This window comes from Parambassis ranga, chromosome 4, assembly GCF_900634625.1.
Source record: "Parambassis ranga chromosome 4, fParRan2.1, whole genome shotgun sequence".
NCBI lineage: Eukaryota > Metazoa > Chordata > Actinopteri > Ambassidae > Parambassis > Parambassis ranga.
This window is the reverse complement of record NC_041025.1, coordinates 2598867-2618937: the sequence shown is the minus strand read 5'-3', so window position 1 is coordinate 2618937 and position 20071 is coordinate 2598867. Positions and strand designations below refer to the sequence as shown.

At 42.4% G+C, this 20071-nt stretch overlaps 2 protein-coding genes and 1 pseudogene across 5 annotated transcripts; 1 reads left to right on the top strand and 2 right to left on the bottom strand.

The window, feature by feature from the left end:
- Nucleotides 1-702: 702 nt before the first annotated feature.
- Nucleotides 703-7766, bottom strand: LOC114434037 (uncharacterized). Of its 4 annotated transcripts, none has more exons than XR_003670459.1 (9): nucleotides 7431-7766; nucleotides 7104-7272; nucleotides 3110-6109; nucleotides 2787-2886; nucleotides 2380-2624; nucleotides 2239-2289; nucleotides 1602-1791; nucleotides 917-1073; nucleotides 703-806 (listed from the first exon to the last, which is right to left on the bottom strand). XR_003670459.1 is itself a non-coding variant. In XM_028402860.1 (9 exons), the coding sequence occupies exons 4-9, from the start codon at nucleotides 3294-3296 to the stop codon at nucleotides 1441-1443; spliced, it is 789 nt and encodes a 262-aa protein (XP_028258661.1). In that variant the 5' UTR covers nucleotides 3297-3298; nucleotides 6034-6109; nucleotides 7104-7272; nucleotides 7431-7766; the 3' UTR covers nucleotides 1423-1440. The 4 variants fall into 4 exon arrangements, 2 of the variants coding, with proteins under 2 accessions (XP_028258661.1, XP_028258660.1); XM_028402860.1 differs by lacking the exons at nucleotides 703-806; nucleotides 917-1073 and adding an exon at nucleotides 1423-1456 and having other exon boundaries at nucleotides 3110-3298; nucleotides 6034-6109; XM_028402859.1 differs by lacking the exons at nucleotides 703-806; nucleotides 917-1073 and adding an exon at nucleotides 1423-1456.
- On the top strand, nucleotides 7520-11962 carry LOC114434555 (forkhead box protein J1-A-like; annotated as a pseudogene).
- A 5014-nt stretch (nucleotides 11963-16976) lies between these two features.
- Nucleotides 16977-18569, bottom strand: LOC114434554 (Fc receptor-like A). The gene is made up of 5 exons (XM_028403871.1): nucleotides 18457-18569; nucleotides 18350-18385; nucleotides 17900-18160; nucleotides 17207-17452; nucleotides 16977-17131 (listed from the first exon to the last, which is right to left on the bottom strand). Exons 1-5 carry the CDS (start codon nucleotides 18485-18487, stop codon nucleotides 16977-16979), a joined length of 729 nt encoding a protein of 242 aa, XP_028259672.1. The 5' UTR covers nucleotides 18488-18569.
- Nucleotides 18570-20071: the final 1502 nt, after the last annotated feature.

Below are 20071 nucleotides of genomic sequence, written 5' to 3'. Positions count from 1 at the left end.
ACTCATGCTAATCGGAGAACCATGGTTATAGCCATAACCTCCAGGTATCTCCACCACCATCTGTTCAACTTGTAGTTATTGTCAGTGAGTTGTCAATAAAATGCAAATAGCTGCACACTAGGGTCACATTCCCACATAGCAAAATTTGTCCGGCCCACATCTGGGCCACACCCTTGTATCAGTTCTGGCCCAGTTTTGGCTGGGCCCTCGGCCCAATAATGGCCCACTTACTGAAAAATGACACTACTAATTTGGTCTGGCCCACGTCTGGCCCACACTGAGTAAAATGACACTATTTGTTTGTATTGGCCCACATGTGGACCACAAACTATAATGTGACCCTCATTGTTTATATTGCCCCAGTACTGGCCCACAATCTGGGTGAGTGTTGGTTGAGAATCGGCTGGGCCTCTGGGCCATGTCTGGCCCTTAACCTGTACATTTGGGTTGGCTAAGTGTTGGCAGAATGTCTCTGGGCCAGTATTGGCCAACACACTGTAAAACTGACTGAATATTGCTTAATTTGTTTTTGACCCACATGAGGCAGTACCTATGTCCAATAAAAAAATAAACAAATTCATTTTTTTTCATGAAAATATTTGTATTAACAATCAACAATTCATTCATTTACAACCATAAAAAACAACCATCAAAAACACAAAGAGCTAGGCCATGCGCTCTTTTTCCAGGAGCCTTCTCTTTCTCCCTCCCTCCCGATCTGTTGCCAGCTGGAGCCATCTTTTTGTTATCTGCTCCACCTCTGCCTCAGCCACCACCCCAACAATAGGGTTTTTTACGGACTGCAGCTAAAAGGATATGGGAAATAGATATGTGAATACCATGTAGTGTTTATGCAATATTTAACAGTAATTAATTATGTCATATTGGAAGAACTATGTTTGTGTTCAAGACATACTTATGACCTCTCTGAGGTTGAGGCCTGCCACAGATGTCTTTCCATTTACTCCCCTCCAATTTAGGCTCTTGGCCAGAGTATTACTAATTAATTTTTTGAGCACCCGCCAAGTTGTGTCCTTTACATCTGCTCCGCCAATTGCTCCCAGATAGTTGATCTATAACAGAAGAAAAAAATGTGACTACTTTTGTTTTTACTTTGAGCCACTGCATTTTTTCAAGGGGTAAATAGGAGAGAGAGGATTAGGTAAACAGAGAGAGGGGGGACAACCATGCAGCAAACATCATCATACATCACAGAGAACAAACATGATTGTTGTAGCTGTAATGCTAAAAATTTAATTTTGTTTATCAGTATGTTAGCTGATTTGTTGTTTAAGTTAATTATATTTGCACTACATATATGAACACAGGTAGGAGTTGACAGTAACACTGGGTTTGTCAGAGGGCCGGGTGGATGTCAGCATAAAGACCTGGCATGGGAGGAAGCCACGTGGAAGACACACAGTGACACAAAATAATGGATCATGAATGGGTCGGCCTGATGAGAAGTCAGGAATAGAGGAGGAACAGGGGAGAAGAGGTGGGGGAATAGAGATGGTGGTGGTGTTAAGGAGGTAGCATCCACACAGAGACAGCTCAATACCCTAACCTTTTAAATACATAAAATCACAAAAAGTTCTTACCATTTTCTCTTTATAATCTGGACTCTGGAGACTCTGTTCCAGATTCTGAAGAGCCACAAGGTTTGTAGTGGCAGACCCTCTATCTGCTCCACTCCTGGTCCTGGTGCAACCTGATGCTGAAGCAGCCGGAGAATTGTGCTCTGCTGGTCCAGCACCATTTTGAGCTTGGTTAAAACCTCTTTTAGCAGTGCTAGAGAAAGGAGTAACACAGTGTTAGAATAACACACACCTCTGAGCTGCAGGACAGGATGCTGCTAAACTGCTAACCATCATAGACAACCCTTCCCACCCTCTCCACAACACTGAGAACAAACTGAGAAGCAGCTCCTGCAGCCCTGGAACGTTACAAGTCATTCCTGCCGTCTGCCATTAGACTCTAAAATTCACCAGTCCAAGTCAGAACTGTGTGTGTGTGTGTGTGTGTGTGTTTCAGTGTGTTTCTGATTAACATAAATAAATTGATAACTTAACTAAGTTAATCTTAATGCTATATTACATCCATGTCCGTGTAGTCTGTTTTACTATGGAGTAAATCACTGGTGATTAAGAAAGCAGAAAAACAGAAAATACCAATATTAGTGCAGTGTATATAGCTATATCATGTCAAAATTTCAAAGTAGAAATCACTTGTCCTTACCAGGTTCTGACTGCTGAGGGGCCCACCTGTATGTGTGGTGACTAGGCAATGCTAGAGGAGAATTCACAGTGTTAAAGAGAATTAAGGAACATGTGAGATTAAATGTGTATATACCATCTGTGTTATTAGCAAAATACTCACATGGCATTTCATTTACTGGCTCCCAACTTTGTAACATCTCTGAGTAATGTACAGGTGGAGGAGGCCCAGAATTGGTGGAGAGGTCGGTGTACATTGGCTGGGGGATTGGAAGTGGGGTGACAGGCATAGAAGGAGGCTGTATGATGGGAGCTGGGGCAGGGAGATTTTTGGTAGGTGGAGATGGTCTGTCCTCCTCTGACTCAACCCTCTCCAGACCTCCCGGGGGGCCAAGTTGGACACGCTTTCTATTTTCAGACATACAAATACAGATTCAAAATGTTCAATCAACATTAAATGGAAATGGTATAAGTGCTGATTCATTTAAATAATGTTTAATCCAAGATATTTGTTAGTCTGGACTTGAAAGGGAGAGAAAATAGTACTGAGGGCTGAGCAAACTAACATACTTTTTACGTCTAGGCCTTTGGCCACAAGCCTCAGCCTCAGAGAGAAGGTCTGAGGTCATCTCCGCCTCCCTGGCTTTTCTCCGTCCTTCTTCGTAGCTCTCTATAGAATAAAGATTCACAACACATTATATGTTTTATACAACACATTATAATTATATTAGTTCCCACTGACAGATGGAGAACAGTAAAGTGAGTAATCTGATGTTCATATCTCAACAATCACATCACAATCAGGAAGAAAATCAGATCCAAATGAAGAGTTACCAGACCTAGACGAAACATACTGTATAAGAATAGCAGAAGAAGAAAAACTTTAAACCTACCTGTTGTAAACAAAGTCCGGACCTCCCACTGGTCCCAGCTGTCCTCAGGTTCGGTTCTATTTTTTATGGCCAGGTGCAGGGCCATACCCCTGAGTGAACCAGGCCAGTAGCAGTGGCCATCACTTATCCACAGCGCTGGCACAAGTTCCACCTCCTGAGTTTGGAGAAACTCAACAACTGAATACATTACTGAAAAGAAAAAGGACAGGCCATAATAACCAATGTACACAGGTGAGTGAGAAAGTGAGACTTATGTAGTTTAAAGCTTACTCATCACGGCAAGGTGCAAGCTCATAAGTGAGGTGTTTTTTTGTCTGTTTTTTATACTTGCTCAGGGCGTGTCACAACCTACAGTGCCAAACAACAAACTCAGCAACTACAATATCTAAATATCACTGGACAAGACAAGGTAAACAAACTAACTAAAAATGTATATTCTTGTTAGGCCAAAGAAGACATACAGACTTAACATGACCTTACACAAGAAAGCAAATAAGATTAATTAACTTTAAAACCAATTCACACTAACAACAACGAGGCTGGTTCAGTGGAATCCAAGCCCATCCTTCATTCAAAAAAGTTTACTCCTACAGTTCTAGATGCCTGGCTTCAACCTTTTGAATGACAATGACGTAGATGTCTAAGAATCTTCATTGACAAGCCCATCCTTCACAGTACAACTGCTGAACATATACAAGTTGACTTCCTGGCCATGAAGTGAATACAATGACTAAATACAATATCTAAATGCTGGCCTGGCCAAGAAAAGGTTAATTAAACAAACTTTTTACATTTTTCATATTTTTGTTAGGTGTAACAGACACAGTATAATGTATATATTTTATAGTGGCCGTGGAACAATCATATATATGCTATATGTTAAAAAAAAACAACACAAGAAAAATATGTGTCTATCCTAGAGAGAGGCAGAGCAGACAGACCTCTACCACAATAACCACAGATAAAAAAACAGAAAGGTAAAAATCACTTGCTCCAGAAAATGGAACCAAGTTGCATCATTGTTTTGTGTGCAGAAGTGGTACTGCAACAAAACTGTCATTGTGTGGTAGCCTCACATATTTCATTATGTGCCCATGCACCTCCATGACTTTTAGCTGTGAAGAGATTTTGCCAACCACATATACACCCAAAATCTGAGAATTCAGAGGATACTCATAAAAAGGCTCCATCTGTTCATATTCTCTAAAGACAATGTAAATCTTGCCCAGAGACTTTAAAATGTTTTCTATCAAAGCAATATGGTCACCAATCTTTACACATCTGTCCCCCTCAACTGATATTTTGATTGTTGTACCGTTTAAAAGAAGTTCCTCAAACTGAACTACTTTTAAATCCATTAGGGAGGATGGAACTGGTCCATGGTTGTGCTCCTTTTGCAACTTGAGCTTTCCCTGTGAATCCTCATTCTCTGTAAATTTATCCATCTCAGAAATTCGACGAACAACCTGAGCAAGTGGATGGTGTGAAGTTCTAACCATCTTCTTCATCTTACCCAAATAATCCTCAAATGGAAATGAAGATATTAAGTCCAGATGTCCATGAAGTTTAACATCGTCTGGAAGGTGAATGAGACCATGAACATTGTATGCAACAAATTCAGGACCATACAACTCACTGAAGTGTGTTACAAAGGAGACCAGCAATTTCGATGCAAAATCATTAAGAGATGCAGACAATGAAGGGCTGGCAAGAATGAAAACGGCAACTGATAATAACATGAAGTTGTTATAGACAGGAGCAGACACCTCATTAAAGAGAAACACAGGCCCTGTGTACAACAAAAACTGGCGCAACTCTGTTGCTTTCCATCTCAGCCTCTCTAAGAGCCCCCTGGGTTTACGAGCAAACTCCACTGGAATGAAAGGCTTTGAGCCTAGAAGTTTCCTAGATATTTGTTGCATTTGCCGAATGGACAAGCGGCAAGACATTGGCCCTGCTGTAAACCATAAATCTAGAAGTTTACGTACAACACCAAGGCAGACAAGGTGCATGTAGTCAAGAGGAAAACCTGACACCATACCAATTCCTACATCTTTTAACGGAGAGTTTATGACATGATGTTCTTTGTCAGACATTTGTTCAAAAGAAAGATCAGAGCAGCATGGGCTGTTTACCTCAGGAAAAGTCATCCTATGTTTAAGATAAAGACCCTTTTGAATACACTTATCACAACCAGAGTAACCAGTGTGAGTTTTAGTCCCTTTAATGAAAGCTCTGGCAGGAGTATCACAGACCACAGATGTCAACTTTATGAAGCACTGTTTTCCATGGAGAACAAATCCTTTGCTCAGCTCTTCCAATTCATGGACCAAATCTCTAAGATAGTCAGTGAGACAATTTGGCTTTGAGTTGCCACAAAACAGAGCAATGACAACAGGCTTTTTCTTAACACCCTGTAGCAAACCGAGGATTGGCCAAAACTGTAATGAAGAACTCTTAAACAAAGGTAAGCCATCTACATTCAGCTGCAATCTGAACACATGCTTGTTTGGAATACAAGACCAGATGTGTGCCAAGCTTTTCTCAAAGGCCTTCCAAATGCCAAAATAGTAGTAAGTACAACCTGCAAGGTCATGGATGGTGTACGAGGTTGTGGTTTTTAGGAGAGTCCTAGCATCCTTTGGTAATGAGGGGTGATGGACTCTCAAGATAGAAAGAAGGGCAGTCAAAGCCACCAAAGGCACCCTGAAATGAACAGCCCAATCACATAAAGACTCATCCAAAGACATGCCATTTCCCATGTCATCATCCTGGGATTCATCATCACTGTCCGACAGTGATTGATCCCTGATCCCATGTCCCTGATCCTGGTTTTCTAAACCACAGTTCACTACAGCACTCTCAGAGCCACATGCAGCAAAGTCATCCTCCTCATTGTGAAAAGAGGCAATTAAAGAATTTACCTTTTTTACTGCTCTCTTTCTAAGAGTGTGTCTATCCATGTGTGCTCATCAGTCTAGTACCTTAAATGCCGTTTGCCTGGGGACAGAGAGAAATTAAAAATCAAATAAGTAACAAATAACAACACTTGCATCATTACATTATATGGTGTGATGTTTATATGCTAGAAAATATCTAAATTCTACAAAACATTTTTGAATTTGATATGCCATCAAAGTGTGACTATCATGTGTAGCCTCTTGAACTGTGGCTTTGATTGTATTAGGAGATAAATCACTTTAAAGCATTATCTTCACATTTCATACACAATTTGACTTCTCTAACGTTAGCCTGCATCTGTGCAGGCCGCCATTTTTGTTTACATAGCTGTATGTACGTCAGAGCTGCAGCGAGCGGGAAATCTCGCGGAATGGGCGGAATTAACGTTGCCTCGGACAATCAATTATATAACAACACACAAATCAATACAACTATTTTATCCGGGAACTGAATCATAATCAATATACTACAATATTCATTAGAGTATAGCCTATAACCTGTTGCTAATTTCAATAGAGTTAAAAATAAAATAGCATAATAATAATAATCTCTTCAGTTCGAGGGTGCAATGTTTATGAATTTGACTGCTGTTCCAGTGCACTTTCATGGGTATTAAATTTGAAACGCAGCACTAGAGACTCTTTAGTCTTCTCTAGGTTAAGACTTTACTCTTGCTAAGGCTAGCTAGCTACCTGAGACCACGAGCCTATAAAGTTAAACCCAACTGTTCAGGACAGGTTACGATCTTTTTATCATGAATTAAATTAAACTAAAGCTTACTAGGGTTTGCGCAAAACTTTTATTCTGACAGTCTGTAGCTGCTTAAGCTACCGATAATGTCTACTCATGAACTTCAAGATGAAATGGATTAGCCATCAATCAAAATAACCTCATAGTTTGTGCAATGCAACATTCTGGGATAATCTTATTGATTGTCGTTAAATTTTCTGCCACCATTTAAGCTACATTATGACTAAAAACAATGAAAAATCGTTTTTAGTCAGTCGTCGAGTATTTGTGAAAGTCTACTTACCAGCGCCAGGGAGCGAATGAGAGAGAATTCCCGCTGTACGTGATCCTAGAGTGTCCATCTGTCGGTCAAGATACAGTCAGCCGACATCCGCCAATGATTGTTCATTTTTTAGCGCGATGCCTGTCTGGTTCTCTACGTTACACGGGTAGTGAGCCGACAGACGTTGATGCTGCGAACATGAGCAGTAAATCAAAATTGTTTGAATTTTACATAAGGTGCGCCGTATTATAAGGTGCATGCTAAAACAAACGTCTACCAAAAGAAAGGTAACGGAAGCAAAACAGTGAGTTAAGATGAACCTTATTCTACAATTTACAATATACTCACATTATTTTTAATCATTCCTCTCCTAAAAACCCATCAAAGTCGTCGATCATCTTCTGTGTCAGAATTGAACAGCTGTGTTGCCATCAAACATGTCGGGTTCCCTCTCATCATTGTCAGAGTCCATTTCGTTGCCGGGTGGCTGTTCAGCAATGGCTTTCGCGAAAGCTCGAACAGTCAATGCAGATACATTAGTCCAGGTATCACCGATCCATTCACATATGGTGGCGTAACTCGCCCGGCGCAGCTGTTCTATTCCCATTCACAACCGCATAACTGATAGTCTGTAGTTTGAAATGTGCCTGGGAACCTTGTCTCTTCACTGGTGCCATTTTCGGTGGTCCAAATGTAAACAAATGATTTTGTACTTGCCGGAGGCGTGTCGGAGTAAGCGTACCTGTACGTATTACGTTGTTTCAGTTGATTGGTTTACCGCTGCCAGCGTACGTACTGTACGTAAAACGTACGCTCTGCTGATTGGTTTATCGCTTCCCGTCAACGTACTGTACGCATTACGTAGTGTTCAGCTGATTGGTTTATATCGCTGCCAGCGTACATAGTACAATCATTGTTCATTGTTGCCATGGATATGCAGATCAGCTGTTGGTGGCTAACAAAATGGCTTATGCTCGCTGTCTTTCATTCTGTTTTTGTTTTGCTTTACATTTGCTAAATTTGTATGTCAAAGGACTGTTTATTTTTCTTGTTCATGGAATGCAGCCTCAGATAAGCCACAAGTTCCAGCACTCCATTACCTTCTCTGCTGTTTGTTGGAATTATCCTGACCAGTAAAGTTAGCAACAAGCACCAGCTCAAACGACGTCCGAGTGAAAATTCAGTTAAGCAACAGCCAGCATCGCGTACTGCGCTTGTATAATAATAATAATAATAATAATAATATAAGCCCAACAATAGTATGACGGGCTGTTTAAAGAATTCTTAGTGCCAACACTCAGCCAGAATCAGGCCAACAGCGTTCAGTATAGTACTGGCAAATATCCGCCCCCTTACTGTCGGGCCAGTCACCGTATTACATATGCCCACCGCATCTATGTCCAACGTCGGCGATATGGTAGCAAACAACAATCGGGCCAAACAAGAAACAAAGTGTCAGCTTAATACTGCATGTCTGTTTTGGCCCTCCTCAGCCAACACTGCCAACATTCAGCCAGAAGCGGGCCGATTGTGCTTGCTATGTGGGTTTCTGCTTTAACAGATGAACTTTGAAGACAAAGTGTTCACTGCCCATGTTCACATTTTCCCCATGTTCACAGTTGTTACAATGACTTTAATGTGTATGGCGAATCACTTACACCCCACCATGTTTGTTATAATCTTTTGGATTAAGAAGAAAAAAAATGTTTTTTTGTTTCGTTTTATTGGTGCCCCAAAAACATAAGAAACACAAAAAATATTTTTTCCATTGCTTGTTTCTTGGAGTGAACATGAAAGGGTTCCGTTTCTATGGTTACTGGACCCCCCTCCCCCCTAAACTGCCGCAGCCCGATGAAAACCATTTTAAAGAAGCGAAGAGAGGAAGCGTCAAACTCAGTCCGCAGGAATTTCTCTTCTTTCTGTCCTTTCGCTCACAAGCTGATAACAGGTGTCCAACAGGTGGCTTGGGATTTAAGGAGTTTCTACTATTGCAGCTGACACAAGGTGAGTTTGGATATTTATTGTAAAAGAGTTGATCAGCTATCCCCATTATTTAAATCACATGCGTCAAACTCAAGGCCCGCGGGCCAAATCCAGGCCCGCATCACTATGTCCAAAACACATATGATCCGGCCCAAATCTTTTTTGTGAATGTAAGATTTAAAATTTTCATATAAATTTAAACTGAATAACACCACAGTAATATGAACAAAATAAAATAAATAAAAAATAACGGCAAAGATCAAAGGTATACCTTTGATGACGTCATTGTTATTTATTTTTTTACTTTGGCAATTATTTTCAAAGATCAAAGGTAGGCGCTCCTACTCAGGCTGTTGTTGGTGCAAGAGCGCAGCTCAGAACTTTAGTTGAAGAGCAGGATATTTTGGGGAGTTCTGTGGAAACGAACCTGCCTGAAATGCACAGCAATAGGCGTCCTAAAGGAAAATAATCTCAAGCGTGATTACTGGACTAAACGCGGAGAACAGAAGGATCACAGCTGCAGAGGAGGTTAACATCTTAGCAACATATTTCTTCATACAGTCAGTTTCGTGGTGAGTACCAACAGTAGTGAGTGATAAGTGCAACTTCATCGCGTTTATTCAAAGAGAGAGAGGGAGAGAGAGTCGTGCGCATTTACGCACATGCCGTGTTCGTGTGTCTGCGCGTTTTGGGGATGATAGAGAGACCCGAGAAGTGTAAAAATAAGTCTAATAATCAATTTATATTATAGATATTTAAATTCATTATTTTTATGTAAGAACAATTAACAACAGTTAGAGTTGGTAACTGCCTCTCTCTTTTTGCACTTTTAAACTGGAGTGCCACTGAGTGTGTTTTAAGGCTATAGATGCCTTTGCTCATGACGTGCGCGCTTCTCTGCGCTGTGCGTCAGGTTAATTGTTCAGGAAAGTTCTTAGAGCCACAGACAGAAAAAAAAACATTCAAACAAACAAACATCAACAAAACAGTGTGACGTGAGGGATTTCAGGTTTCAGAATAAACGTTTAGCACCCACATTCTGGCGACAGACATGCCAAATGATTTAAATGGAAATCTGGAAGTTTTTCTCTTTACGCACAGGAGAAAGAGGTGTTGGAGAGCTGTGCTGACCCCTGGATCGAAGGCTCTGGGGCTGGAGGAGGAGGTGGTGACCACTGCTGCCCAGGAGGAGAGGGACAGTGTCGTCATGGACAACAGCAGCATCAACAAAAGCAGCATCAGCAGCAGCTGCGGCTCCGTCATCCAGGACGACTGTCTGACCAGTCTGCAGTGGCTGCAGGAGTTCTCCATTCCTGTTGCCAACGTGCCGCAGCATGCCCACCATCAGCCACACCTGTTCGCCCACCAGCAAGTAGGATCCGACGCCCCGTCTTCCCCTCTGGCCGGGGACCCTGCTTCTATCGAGATGCCCCTGACCCTCCCCGGAATCGTGGCGCAAGGTGACTGCCCAGACGAGGTGGACTACAAGACTGATGCGCACATCAAGCCGCCCTACTCGTTCGCCACCCTCATCTGTATGGCCATGCAGGCCAGCAAGAAGAGCAAGATCACCCTGTCCTGCATCTACAAGTGGATCACTGACAACTTCTGCTACTACCGCCATGCTGACCCCACCTGGCAGGTAAAGGAGCACACACAGTTAAAAAGGATGCGCGGTTTCTAAAACTCTGTCTACTAAAATAAGTTTCTCACTTTTTCCTGCGCTGAGAGTTTCTATTTTAAGCACAGTGAATACATTTGAGTTCAGAGAAACACAATAGGTCTGGGACTGCTGCCACACTCTGAGGACTTGGCTTTGTGGGTACAATTAATAGCTGTGAGGCCAGGAACACAAGACCACATTTCAGTCTTATCTCATTTTCAACCCAGGAGTGAATTATTTCTCAGATATATTCATTTCAAATCAAGTGTAAGTCACAAAGTGAGTAACTATGTGGGCTTTCAATATATATTTCTGTTTTCAGAACTCAGTTCGACACAACCTGTCACTCAACAAGTGCTTTATCAAAGTTCCGCGGCAGAAAGACGAGCCAGGAAGGGGGAGTTTCTGGAAGATGGACCCGCAGTATGCCGAACGCCTCCTTAGCGGTGCCTACAAAAAAAGACAGTCCCAGTCCACAGGTCCTTGCAGCACAACAGGGGTTCAGGAAGGCCTGTGCATCAACCCTGAATCCCAGCAACTTCTCCAGGAGTTTGAAGAGGCAACTGGAGCTGACTGGCGCTGGGACCCCCATCTAGCTGAGAGTACCATGCTAGGGTCATCGCCGGTAGTCAGGGGAAGAGGTGGGAAAAAGAGGAAGCATTCATTGAGCTCTGAAAATGGTGTCACCAAAGTCCCCAAACGTTCAAGCTCCCCTCTGCTCTCTGTGAACGAACAGAAGGAGATTGGACCTCTAAAGGGGGACTTTGAACGGGATGCCATGTTGGACTCTGCCCTCAGTGGGGAGCTCAGTTTGGAGATTGGACCTCTAAAGGGGTACTTTGAATGGGATGCCATGTGGGACTCTGCCCTCAGGGAGCTCAGTTTGGAGATTGGACATCTAAAGGGGGACTTTAATTGGGATACCCTGTTGGACTCTGCCATCAGTGGGGAGCTCAATTTGGAGGAAGGAGAGCCTCTGAGCCCCATCATGAATGAGGAGGACCTGACAGTGCAGGGGACCCACATCTCCTCTATCGAAGCTCCTGCAGGGACGGCAGACATCCACATGCTGGACACCTTACTTGCCACGGCCTTCCCGGAGAATACCTGGCCTGAAGAAGAGCAAGGCCGCAGTCATTTTCTCTCTAGCCCCACTGTCAACCTGGACCAGCTGTTTGACTTTGAAGACTCATTAGGTGGAGACCCCAGCACCTGGATTGACACCCTTCTTTGAGGAATAACTGCTATCCAGGTCCAGTGGAAGGAAATGCCATGCTTCCCGAATATGGATCCCAGTGGGAGCATATACAGGGAGAATAGGAGTGGACCCAGAACTGGGACCCCGCAGGTCAGAGGGGCCACTGAGGAGGAAAACTGCCCCATTTGGACAGAAAATGATCTGTCTGTGAGATACGACTCGAACCACCTTAGGACAGTGCCTTTTAGGCCAACACAGTGCTCTAGGCGCCACAGAAGAATTGTATGATCCACTGTGTCGAAGGCTGCTGTCAAATCAAGCAGGATTAAAATGGCACAGTTGCCAGTATCAAGGGTTAAGAACAGATCATTAAAAACTTTTAAAAAAGCAGTCTCCGTGCTGTGGAGAGGCCTAAAACCAGACTAAAACTCTTCACAAACATCAGCTGTTTTTAAAATTTCTTGGACCTGGTGTTTTATAGACCAGTCTGCTTAATCATTTGTGTCAATTGAAATCAGTTTAGCTGTTTAGCTGTACTCACACACGCCCCCCCAGTTAGTCCAAACGCTGAGTCCAACTTTTTGTTTTTGTATTACTAATTAAATCCAGAATCACATGAGGGCAGCAGTGTCCCCTGATGTGAGGAAATATATCATTAATCCTAATGTCTCTAAGCTGTTTTTGTTTTGTAGCCTTTTAAAAATGTTTAAGGAGTTTAGAATATAAATCTCTCAATCTGAAATGTATCAAAGTTTGTCTGAAATGGAAAACATGAAATGCTACATGGAAATAAAGATAATAAGCACCTTACAGGACAGCCTATAAACTTACAAACAGCTGAACTCAGTCATGTTATGTTATGTTCAGGATTTGTTGTCCAAAAAGACAAAGTCACGCTACAATGCTTAAATCATTTTAATCTTTCAGGTTTAATAAAACTGAAATAATAATAATAAAGTCCCCTGGAGTGGCCCTAGGCCTTACTTTGAGAACCTGCCCGGCAGCAGACAGAGTTGACTTGAGAGTGATTAAGATTAAGAATGACTTTATTATAGAACAATCATCTGTGAGCTGTTTGTGTCAGTGTTACACAACTCTTTCCTGTGAAACACATCTGATTAGTTCCATTTTCAGTGAAGTTTATTCATGTTTTATTTGTTTTTTTCTGATCAGCATCCCATTGTTTCCGTCAGCAGGATGGTTCAGATGATCAGAAGTATTGATCACTTCAGCCGAGATTCTATCACATTTCTAATCATTAGAAGAAGCTGTGATATTTTCAAACACTTTATTAATATATTAGTATTTTCACATATCATTTGGACTTGTCATTCAGTATATAACTGCTCCAGAAAAAAGGAGGATTATTTATCATATAGAAGCTTTTTTTACACATGTTTTTTTGACTGTGGTAACATGTCGGAGGACTTCTGTGTTCAATCAAAACAAGTGAAGTGTGTCGGCTTTCTAATTTTATTCAATTCAATTCAATTCAATTCAGTTTTATTTATATAGCGCATATTACAATCAGACATTGTCTCAAAGCGCTTCACAGGAACCCCCCTAAGAGCACTGTGGCAAGGAAAAACTCCCTTTAAGAGGAAGAAACCTTGAGCAGGACCCGTCAACTTAAGGGGGAACCAGTCCTGCTGCTAGTCAGAGAGGATGAGGGAGAGAGAGAGAGAGAGAGAGAGAGAGAGAGAGAGGATGAAGGAGAGAGAGGGAGAGAGGAGAGAGAGGATGAAGGAGAAAGAGAGAGAGAGAGAGAGAGGAGCAAACATGATACAAACATGATACAGTACAGAGCAAACATGACAGCAAGATGAAACAGTGATTATATTGTAATAGATATCTATATATATCGTCGGTCCATAAGTAGGAATTGTAATTTGATAGCAAGGATGAGCAGCAGGGGCTAGTGAAGTCGATGAGCACAGGAGAGATCAGGGACCAGACTGCAGGTCAGCATGCAGGTCTTGAGACCTGCAAAGAGAGAGAGCGAGAGCGAGGCACAGAACTACAAGGAAGACAGTAAACACAGATTATGAGACGATATTACCCAGTATGATCCAGACTAAGGAGAGTGGAGGAGAGGTCAGAGGGTGCTCAGAGGATCGTGTTTGTTCGTGACAACGTAGAGCAGGAGAGACTTCACGGGCCGGACTGCAGGTCAGCATCCAGGTCTTGAGACCAGTGTGAGCCAGACTAAGGAGAGAAAAGGAGAGGTTAGAGGGTGAGAGGGAAATTGCTCAGTGGATCATGTTTGTGCCCCCCGACAACGTAGGCCTAGAGCAGCATAGCTGTGCTACACACTAGGTCTAAGGCTAACTGTACGCCTTACTAAACAGAAAAGTTTTAAGTCTAGTCTTAAAGGTGGAGGCAGTGTCTGCCTCTCGGACCCAGATTGGTAACTGGTTCCATAATAGCGGTGCCTGATAGCTGAAAGCTCGTCCTCCCATTCTACTTCTATGAATCCTAGGAACTACTAGTAAACCTGCACTCAGAGATCTGAGTGTCCTATTAGGAACATATGGTACAATCAGGTCCTGCAGATACAATGGAGCAAGTCCATGAAGAGCCTTGTAGGTTAGAAGAAGGATCTTGAAGTGTATTCTTGAGTCCACTGGGAGCCAGTGAAGAGACGCTAGAACAGGAGAGATGTGATCCCTTTGGCTGCTTCCTGTCAGAACTCTAGCTGCTGCGTTCTGGATCAGCTGCAGACTGTTGATGGAGTAATGTGGACATCCTGACAATAAAGAGTTGCAGTAGTCCAGTCTTGAAGTGACAAAAGCATGGATGAGCTTTTCAGCATCACTCTGAGAGAGGATGCTCCTTATCTTAGTAATATTACGCAGGTGAAAGAAGGCGGTCTTGGAGACCTGCTTAATATGAGAGACAAATGACATGACAGTCGTACTGGAGGCCAGAGTAATTCCATCCAGAGAGAAAGTATAAACTGATAAACTTCTGTCCTGTATTGCCACAGGAAACATCTGCCATTTGGGGCTGTCCTGTAGAAAATTAGTTTGAATTTGTTATCAACAACACGCCAAAAGCAAAACTTTTGGTGTGTTTGGTTCCTGAACTCGCATCAACTGAAAGCAAAACGATGCAGACTCATCCAATAATGCTTCATCTCTTTGCCTGATTAACCAGCAGTTTAGGCAGATTTAGACTCTGCATCAATGTGACTCTTTAGAAACCAACCATGAACCAAGGAAGTCCTTGAATGTTATCTATGACATCACTAATATATGTAGGACTGGCTTTTAAACTATGTATTGATAATAATCCACCATTTTTTTTTCTTTTTACCCCTTCATTTGACATCTTAATGATCATATTATGTACCTAGGTGGTAATAACATCCACAAATTCTTTGTAATTTTGCATGTTTAAATTTTAGATTATATTACTGCACATTGCACCAAAATAAGCAAAAAACCGTCTATTCTCAAGACAAAATGGGCTGCTTGTCATATACTTGACAGTTAAACTGTATTGTTCTTAATTTAGTTGTTAAAACGTTTAAGGTTCTTAAAGATAAAGTTAAAGTTAAGAACTTGGTGGTTTTTCAAGCTTTTCTGCCGCAATAACTACGTAGCTACAGACAAAGTTAAGCTAACATTAGCTTCGCGGCTACGGCGAGCTAATAAACTGATGATGAAGTCAATTAGCAGGTAACAGCTGCTGAACTTACAGTCAGGTCTGATCACGATGAAGTCACTGTATTGGAAAATAATCAATACAGCGTTCCACAAAGTCAGTGGGTGGATGTCAGTCTAGTTTGCATGTCGGTGGTTTTAAATAAAGTGTTCATCAATATGTTTATTATTAGTTTACTTTGTCTGTTTTAACTCGATCTTCTGCTTTTATGGCAATAATAAAAACATTAATTTCACTTTAATCTCTGCTTTATAAAGCATGAGCAAATAAATGCATTATTGTTATTTATTATTATTTATGTGTTGTCCAGTCTTATTGGTATTTTTAATATTGTAATTTAATTTAGCACATGTAATACAGTAAAATTACACATTTTTATTATTTTATGTAAAAATAAAGTGATCGCTGTGTTATTATATTTAAGGCTTTGGATTAGGATTAACTCTTTAATAGTCTGCTCAACCATTTGGTAGAGCACATTTTGAGTCACTATATCTTACTATATATCACTCCTATGCTGACAGATTTTCATAAATATGATTTCTAATTGTTATTTTTCAAGCATGTTGATCTTTGTGTGCTATCATATTATTAGCATTAGAATCATGCATGATTCCTAATTCTGGTATTTTTCCGTTACTGTTTAACAAATTATAGATGGATGCTAAATTCTTATGGCTCAAGGCCACGGAATTACCTGGCACTTGTACCAGAAGATCAGCCTCAAGACTCTGAGGCTGATCTAAGTGATGACGATGACATCATTACAGATCCTGATTATCTCCACACACAAGAAGAGGTAGATCTTTCCTTTGATGCAATGGATGAAGATGAGATGTCCTCAACAAGCACTACAACACCCCGTAAACAGAAGAAAAAAGGAAAAAACACCCTAAAATCAGTCAATGTGGGGCCACATGACACACCTGAGCCAAGGTCACCACCAGGCTCAAAGAAAGGCACAAGGAGAATCTGGAAGCATGAAGATGTTGTGGAATTCCAAGTTCCTGATGCAAGTTTAATAAACCCTGATGTTGTAAAGACACCTTTTCAGTACTTCAGAGTGCTCTTCACTGACGAGATGATACAACCTATTGCTCACCACACCAATCTGTACTCTGCCCAGGAGCTAGGGGATCCGATCAAGACCAGCCCTTGCGAAATTGAAGATTTCCTAGCAATGTTACTCTTGATGGGTGTTTTCAACTTCCCATGGAGGACCCCACCCTGCTCAGTGGGTGGGGTCATCACCGTGGAGACGGGAAGGCCTTTTCCTACAGTCAGAGCAGGTCAGAAAGAAAAAAGTGTTTACATGTCAATCATTAGTTTATTGATTGATTGATTGAAAGGTCAGTGATTGATCAGTGTTACCTGTGGATCTGTGTCAATACAAAGACACCATGAGGAAGGTGGAGCAGAGGTACGGACACAACACCACCAGGTGACAGACCAGGCTGAACACCAGAGAAGAAGGCTGAGGCGGAGGGGAGGCAGTGGAGATGGGTGTGGTTGTAGACGTGGGCACAGTTGTAGGTCGACCTGTAGAGAGAATTCCACCTGCTCAGGTTAACATGTGGATGAAATGAGTGGTGACATGAGGGAGAAGCTCCACACCTGTGACACTGATCCAGCTGGGCGGAGACTCTCCACGACCTCTGATGTCACACTTGTAGAGGCCTTCATCAGAGCTGGAAACATGCTGGATGGTCATGTGACCTGTAGGCTGAGCACTGAGGAGGGAGCCATCTTTATAGAAAGCAGCTGGGAGGTTGGAGGCAGCGGTCTTGGTTCTACAGCTCAGAGAGACGTTATCTCCCTCCATCACAGGGAGGACGGGACTCTGCAGGATCACTGGTCCACCTTAACACAGAGACACACTACATCACTTCATCCAGACACACACAGCTTCATCATCACTGACTACATCAACTTCTGATTCTGACTCTGTCTATATGTGAAATCTTCTGATTAAAGTCCTTTTTCAGGAATATAATCATGTTAACCAGCATATTCAGGATAAAGCAGTGACATACACCAGTGAACATGAAGTAGGCCCATTATTTCCAAGCATGATATGACTTAGACTCTCTGTCTGTCTCACTGTCCTCTGTCCTCTGTCACAGCAGCTAGTCTGTGAGAATATTTCACCATTTTGATCTAGATTAGAGGAGCAAACCTTCAGCCTCACAGTCAGTCAGTTACAGCATGATGATGTATAAGCTGTTATATATTTTAGCAGGTGTGTGCAGCACATTAACATCAACATGGAGATGAAGACGTTTGACAGTGGATTTTTAATAATCTTACCAGAGACAGTCAGGTTGATGCTGTTACTGGTCTGTCCCTCTCTGGACTCACACCAGTACACACCGCTGTCCCACGGGAAGACGAAGCCGATCTTACAGGAAGACCCAGCAGATATTCCCCACCCATGTCCACACTGAGACTGTTGTATCCTTGTCTTTCTCCTCACGGTCCATCCTCCAGAGCTGTCGTCCTCCTCACATCTCAGAGACATAGAGTCTCCTTCAAACATCTGAGAGCTGTTGAAAGTCGGCATCAGACGAGCTGTGAGGAAGATGAGAGATTTGACTGAAGAACTGCATGACTGTTCCCTACAGGCTCAAACAGCTGATCCACAATCATCATGTTTGTCTTTGTAGAAGCAACAAACAGGTGAATGTTAGAAGCAGAGGATAAAGATCGACATCAGACCCTCAGCCTGAGTGTAAACTGCCACACGAGGCGTTCACTGACCTTGGTTTGTTGTGCAGCACAGCAGTGACGTCTGAACTAAAGAGAAACGTCACTGTTAGTTTCAGGCTCCACACTGAACAACACAGCAACATGTGCAGTTTACTTACAGAGCAGCCACAGTATCCATGTGTCCTCCATCCTGCTGCTTGATGTCACATCCACACTGTGATATGTTCACTGTCACATCAGGTGAAGCCCTCACTCTTCCTGACTCTCACATGACTGGGTTCATTTCCTCTCCACTGACCACAGTGTGTGTGTGTTGGGGAGGGGGGGGGTCAGTGAAACAGAGACAATAAGTTTCAAAATGAATCACAATATAAAGAAAAGACTCAACAACAACAAGTCAATGAGCACAACAGCAGCAGCAGTCTTCACTGACACTGCAATCATCTCTGATGATGTTTTCTAAGTTCAATAACTCCAGCAAACAGCTGCAGCATTGTTGTCACCTTCTACCTACTTCCTGTAGAGTCTGAGGTGAAACCAACAGATCTCACAGTGTCTGTGTGACAGCAACAAGCAGTTATAGGAAAACTGCACACGTGTTATTTTTAAATAAATATGTCAATGTTACCATCAGATATTAAACTCTTTCATAGTACAAATGCTTAAATAAAAATTTTTAATCAGTGTCCAGAGAGACAGGCCAGTACACCAGGACCCCCCCCCCCCCCCCAAAAGAAAGCGGAGGTCATAAGGTCATAAGGTCATAAGGCGTTTTACAATCACAAATTGTCTCAAAGCGCTTCACAGAGACCTGGAGCCTGAACCCCCTTAAGAGCCACAGTGTCAGGAAAAACTCCCTTTTAACAGGAAGAAACCTTCAGCAGGATCCGGCTATAAGGAAGAACTTTCCTGCTGCCAGTTGGCCGGGTAGAGGAGAGAGAGACAGGACAGAGAGGATGAAGGAGAGAGAGAAAACAAACATGACAGGTTGCAAAATGGATAATATGATAAATGGTATAAAAAAATAAATTCGTCATTGTCTATATTTTTTTAAATTAAACTAACATAAGGCATGTAACCTAGAGCACTACAATTGTACTGGATCAAACATATGTCTTTGCTTATTCAGACAAAACAAAAACATTTACTGTACTAAAACAGGACTTTTATACATAAATATAATTCTTTGTTATGATAGTGCTTTCAGATTTTAATAAGCAGCATAAAAGGTTGTAATTGTGTACACACTAGTGATTTTGATACCTGTGTGATGGTCCAGGCTGTGTGCATCAAGTGAAGAGAGGCTGAATGGATGATAAATATGCTCCTTCGATCCTTAACGCTGCTATACACAAACACGCAGTGACGCACGCTATCAGGACGGAGTGAGACCTCTCTCCTTCACTCCCTGTCCGTTCCGTTTGGAGACCCAGAGGTGAGCTGTCCCCCGCTCCCCCTCCCCTCCTCTCACAGCTTCTGTACGGAAGCTTCTCAGCATCAGGGGCGCCTGCAGCTGCAGGGGGCGCTAATTTGCCAATTCTCCACACAGTGAGCTATAATACATAGAAAACCGCAGTGCAGATGATTTTTTTTCCAACTGCTCGTGTCGCCCCCTGTGTGATGCCGCCCCGGGCGACCGCCCGGTTTGCCCGTGCCCAAAACAGCCACTGCTTTTGCCAAAAGGCTTTTTAAAAAAAAAAAGGTTTGACCAGGGAGCATGCTGCTGCATAGGCAAACTGAAGAACTGGAGAAGAGAGAGGTCCTTAATTAAGA